Source organism: Aedes albopictus, chromosome 3, assembly GCF_035046485.1.
Source record: "Aedes albopictus strain Foshan chromosome 3, AalbF5, whole genome shotgun sequence".
In the NCBI taxonomy this organism is placed as follows: domain Eukaryota; kingdom Metazoa; phylum Arthropoda; class Insecta; order Diptera; family Culicidae; genus Aedes; species Aedes albopictus.
Genome location: NC_085138.1, coordinates 368771587 through 368777586, shown reverse-complemented (window position 1 = coordinate 368777586; position 6000 = coordinate 368771587). Strand labels below are relative to the sequence as shown.

At 45.1% G+C, this 6000-nt stretch overlaps 1 protein-coding gene across 1 annotated transcript in view; it reads right to left on the bottom strand.

Moving 5' to 3' along the window:
* Positions 1-541: 541 nt before the first annotated feature.
* The window catches only part of LOC109432292 (peroxisomal ATPase PEX1), a 28649-nt gene continuing 23190 nt past the window's right edge, over positions 542-6000 (bottom strand). Inside the window, exons 9-11 of the mRNA XM_062855552.1 lie at positions 2235-2414; positions 872-975; positions 542-796 (exon numbers count right to left, since the gene is read on the bottom strand). Of these exons, the coding sequence (XP_062711536.1) occupies positions 727-796; positions 872-975; positions 2235-2414 (354 nt within the window). The 3' untranslated portion in view covers positions 542-726. The remainder of the gene's footprint in view (positions 797-871; positions 976-2234; positions 2415-6000) is intronic.

Below are 6000 nucleotides of genomic sequence, written 5' to 3'. Positions count from 1 at the left end.
TGATCAGTTTGACCCCGGATTACGGTACCTACTCACGATTTTGAGGGCACAAATCTCTTCTTAAACAAAACCAGCCAAGATCAGGTGCCTTCTTATTTTAAGCTTATTACGAATGAGCAAGAACAGAATAATGAAAAGCACTGTTGTGTGAAGCTTGCTTCCTGAGATTTGTGCGTTTGAAATTCTGATGCACTGTTGAAGCGGGATTTCAAGACGTTTGTCCTTAACTAAACCATACCGAGAGTTGCTTGGTTTGCTTATGTGCGTGATACTGAGCTGAGCGTTAAGCCAAACATTCAATATCCTGAGATAACCATCTCGGACAATTCTAGTAACAACTATCCAGAATCAACCGATCGGACATCTTTAGAAAGGCCCTGGAGTACAACCGATTCAATACCATGGGAACGAAGATCGAGTTCTACCTCTCAAAAAATTACCGTATGGATGAATTGAATGCCATTTGCTAACTACTCATTGGCATTCCATATGATTAATTTTTCTAACGGGATAAGTTGTCATCACAAAATGATAACACGAGTTATTCTTAAAAATAGTTCCATGTCTTTTATAAAAACCACCGTTTTTTTACTTGTTTTCCCAATACTTCACCCCCAAAAACTAAACCAGGTAAAACCGTACAAACACCTTAAATACAACAAAGGATCGTTTGGATTCAGTCCAGACCTGCTGAGTAAACCACCACCGCACTAACCTGTTCTCCATCTAAGCCAAGGTGGCCCGTTTCGCAACGAAATCCCTCGAAGGAGGTTCTTTGTTCGTAAACCGAGCATATCTGTCGAATGGGTAAACGTTATCAACTGGGTGGTAGGTACTTAAAATGCAAAAACACTCTCGTGAGACTACTTACGTGTCCTTGTACTTTTGCACATCCTGCGGGCTTAGCGAGGGGCGGGTGCTGGCAAACGCTTCCAGTAGGTGTCGCTGGTTAACCGTTATCTTCTCCGGAACATGCTGCACCGCGAGTCGAGTGAGAAAGAAAAACGATAGGAAGACAAGCGTTATTAGACGAATATCGTTCTGGTAATCGACATCATCAACAGTAGCTTTGTGATGCGGATAGAAGAGTGTTTAAAGGGATTAAACGGGAGACTATTTTGCATTGAGAGAATCCCCTCAAGAACAGCTACTATGTTGCTATTAACACAGCACTTCAGAATCTGTGGTTGGAAGAAAGTTCGAAATTACTTTTAACGATTGTTCGATATCATCCCTGTAATCATATGTCTTAGGGAAATCTGTTCGTCAATGCTTGTAGCATATAGTAAGCAGTTTACTTTAAAAGCAGCCCAATAGATGACTGTAGTTCTTACCAAAATTCCTTCAAAGTTTACATTAGGAATTCCATAAAAGATTTCTTCAGAGATTCTCCTCTGAGTTCATCCCGGTATTCTTCAAGAGATTTCTCCATGATTCGGAGTTTTCATCAGGAATTCCTCAAATCCTTTCGAATTTTCACACGGGATTCCATCAAAGATTCCTTTACGGATTTCCCCGGCACTAAACTTGGTGCATCGTGCATGAGCACATAAAATCATAGCGGTAAAAATTTCTAAACAAATGAGACGAAAACGAATCTTGAAACTATTAGCAGTCATTACTGTCGTCAACGAAAATAGGTAATCATCATTCTTTAGATACTTTGTTCTCACACCCCTCTTTCCCAGCAAATCTTTCTATGTAATAAACATATCCTGCCCTTCCTTACAAATCGCTTATGACTATCAAAGCACCCCTCTCAAGACAACATTCACGCTTTCTCAAGCACAAACAATGTATTGCAACCGCTCGAGCAACCGCAACGTTGTCCCCTCCTCGCAGCCAAAGCCAAAAGATTGTACTTTACATCACGCTTTCCGCTCAGTGGTAGGTGATGCAATAAACGCGAAACGGAAGCCGCCGAAATCTCTTATCTTTGTCTTGCGGCGACTGCTTTGCGAGCGACTTTCGTCTTCAACCGTACAACTCCCACTTAATCAAACCAGCCTGACTGACACAGAGCAGCAGTAGGTAATTAACTGTCCTGATTGTTGGCGGAGTTGCGAGCAGACAATAATTGAAATCTGGTTGTAATTTAACGTGGATTTGGAATCATCTCTGTGAAAGGTGCCCCCGACGACCGTCCGGGCATGGAAAAGAAGCACCAGCAGTCAGCCAGTTGCCATAATTGGATTAGTTTTCCAAGTGAGCGCAGGGATTGTCATAGAACTTACCTCATCGTCCTCGGCACTGGTGAGACACTCCTGCACGGCAAGCATGTTGGCCGTCGTCAGGATGGACTGGATGTCCGCCCCGGTGTAGGTGTTGGATTTCTTGGCGAAGTACGGAAGTTGCACATCCGCGGCCAGGTCCAACGTGCTGCTTTGGTTCTTGAAGATCTCCAGACGGGATTTCTGAGGGAATGAATGATGGGAATATATTAATGAGATATTGGTAAATTGGAATAGGCTTCAAAATCTTTTTGAAAGTAAAGAAAAATGCTAGAATTTGACGATTTCTAACTAAGGCAAAGTTTGAAGAAACTATTGGAGTTCCTGTAGAAATGTGTACAAACTTTTTTTTAAAAATGCTTTAATCAACTGAATCAACAATTTTCCGCCGTAATACACGATTTGCAGCTGCAGCTCTCCAACGTCGGTCACGCTCAACGCTCACCAGATCACGCTCCACCTGGTCCGCCTATTGTGCTCTCTGCGCTCCACGCCTTCTTGTACCAATCGGATGGTTAGCAAACACCAACTTTGCAGGGTTGTTGTCCGGCATTCTTGCAACATGCCCTGCCCACCGTATCCTTCCGGCTTTGGCCACCTTCTGGATGCTGAGTTTGCCGTAAAGTGCAGCGAGCTCGTGGTTCATCATTCGCCGCCAAACACCGTTCTCCTGCATGCCGCCGAAGATCGTCCTTAGCACGTGTCGCTCGAAAACTCCAAGTGCCTGCAGGTCCTCCTTGAGCATCGCCCATGCCTCGTGTTCGTAGAGGACCACCGGTCTTATTAGCGTCTTGTACATGGTACATTTGGTCCGGCATGAATCTTATTTTACCGTAATTTCTTCTGGAGCCCGTAGTAGGCACGACTTCCACTGATGATGCGCCTTCGTATTTCGTGGTTTACGTTATTTTCAGGCGTTAGCAAAGAACCGAGATGGACGAATTCTTCCACCACCTCGAAAGTATCCTAGTCTATATCGTAACATTGCTACTAAGGCTTGCCCTGTCTCGTTCAGTCCCACCTACCAGCAAGTGCTTTGTTTTAGCCGCATTCACCACCACCAATCCGATCTTTGGTGCTTAACGTTTCAGGCGGGTGTACAGTTCTTCCACAGTTTCAAATGTTCTAGCAATAATATCCAAGTCATCCGCAAAACAGACAAATTGGCCATATTTCGTGAAGATCGTACCCCGGCTGTTGAGCCCGATTCATCGCATATAACACCTTCCAGGGCAATGATGATTGATTGTGCTACTTTTCCCCGAAAGTCAGTTCCCCGAAAAGACTACATCATTGTTCGAAATGATCACTTGCCACAACATGCTCGTGATACTTGGGACTAGGTTATTCAAAAAGTTAACCGATCATAATTTGACAAATCGTTGGAGTCAATTTGGTTCTAGAAAGAACGAGCAGCAATGGTAAGAAAGAGTAATATTAATCTTCTTCATTCAGCAGTGTTTCAACAGGTCTGAGGAGCAATAGAATTTGAAAGAACCGCCTATAAAATAAAGAAGGGTGTCATTTGGGGAAACGGCATTCGGAGAATCGGCGTTCGGGGAAACGACATTCGGGGAACCGACATTCGGGGGAAAAGTAGAACAACCATGATGAATAGTAGGTAGGAAACTCCATCACCTTGTCGCAGTCCCCGTCGAGATTCGAATGATACTTCACCCGAAATCCTTATGCAGTTTTGCATATCGTCCATCGTTGCTCTTATCACTCTGGTAAGCTTCCCGGGAAAGCTGTCCTCGTCCATGATTTTCAATAACTCTGTGTGGTCGATTCTGTCGTACGCCACTTTGAAGTCGATGAACAGGTGATGCGTTGGGAGCTGGTATTCACGTCATTTCTGGAGGATTTGCCGTCCGGTAAAGATCTGGTCCGTTGTCGACCGGCCATCGATGAAACCGGCTTGATAACTTCCCCCGAACTCATTTACTTTAGATGAAAGACGGCGGAAGATGATCTGGGATAGCACTTTGTAGGCGGCATTCAAAATGGTAATCGCACGAAAGTTCTCACACATTAACTTGTCACCTGTCTTATGGATGGAACAGATTATCCCTTCCTTCCACTCCTCCTGCGGTTCCTGCTGTTCGGTTTCCAAGATCTTGACTACTAACTGGTGCAGACAGGTGGCAACCTTTTCCATCTTGATGAATTCTGCTCCCGTCCTTACCAGTGGAGTTGTTTTTTTAAGTGATGGATGACATCCTTAATATCCCTCAGAGTGGTTCATTCCCGTGGTCTGCTGCATCAACATAGTCATTTCCTCCGCTACATTGATAGCCCGTGCCTACATTCTCTTCGCCATTACCGCCACTGAGGCCTCTAGCGCAGCATCGTAGTACCCATGGAGGCAGTATTGGACGAAATTAAAAAAAAAAGACAATTACACCGTCTTCGACCTTGCGGCCTCTACAGACTGACAATACTAACATTCGACAACGGACAACACATATAACACCCAGTGGCCCAGTGGAGAATTTCCCGTTTGACGAAAAGTTTTCTCCGACTGGAGTGGGAATCGAACCCACACTCCGAGGCTTACGAGACACCTAAACGACTGACGCCGCTAACCGCTCGGCCACGTAGCCCACGAAATTCAAGATGATGTCGACCTTAATTCTCCAAACGTCCCTTAGATGAACGAGATAGGTCCTCCATCGGTGATTGAACTAACTCGAAAGCGGCTACGACCAGTCCAATTTTATCTTCCTCAATTTCTACATTCATACAACGACCACCACTGATCCGGTAAATTTAAGAGCATCGAAAATGTTGGCAATTGTCGACAACACTTCTCATTTGGTAAAAAACTCCATCACAAAATCTCAGTCTGACTTGAAGGTGCAAATATGTATTAAGATTCTCTCGACACTGCCATTGAACACCGAGGGTCTTGACGACTTCGCTGTTGCTGTTGTTGACTGTCTGGACCGGACTAGTAGCTCAATCTTCCGGTTAGACATCGGTTAACACCTCCTGATCATTGGATGTCCACATTCGGATCGTGAATCCAATTCGTTTGAGCCTGAGCATTTCTGTGATTTGCCGCCGCTTGTTGGTCGTTTTTTCTCGAGTTGTCGCGCCGGTGAGAAGCTGCTTCAAGATCCTGATTGCTAAAAAGGGTCCGCACGACATGCCGAATGTGACGGTGTTGACTCCGTACTCGGCCAAAGGTTGCCCTGGATCCGGTATTCGCAGTATTCGCTATCTGTGGCTCTAATTTGTAGGAACATGTTTCTATGTCCCCAGTAATGACGAAGGCATGTAAACGAAAGCTGAGCAGCAAGTTATACAGGGAGTCCTGTACGACTGGACCGCCAACATCATTGTCATTAAATGACACATCATTGGTTGACTTCTGGGCTGCATCGAACACGAGGCGACGCTTCGTGGTGATGCTATCGGTTTGGATAACTCCGCGGCGTGACACGTATATAATTTATGGATGATTGGGATCCGGATGTAATCTCGGAATGTTGTTTGCAGCTAGAAATTCTGGATCACGTTGTTGTTCTAGCTGCATCGCTGTGAACTGTGAAAGTACGGAATAATCAGTTTCACCGACCGCCTTTGGGTCTCGCACGAAGGAAAGATTCACTATGTAGCGTCCGCTAGCGCCACAGACTGTTGTGCGAACGTAATGTTCCTCGCAGAACTTCTCATCTCCTGTCAGGTGTCGGCTTGCCATGAAATCTTCAATTGCCCAGAATTTGACAATCGGCTGGCTCAAAGACGTATCTTCCTCCAGCTGCAC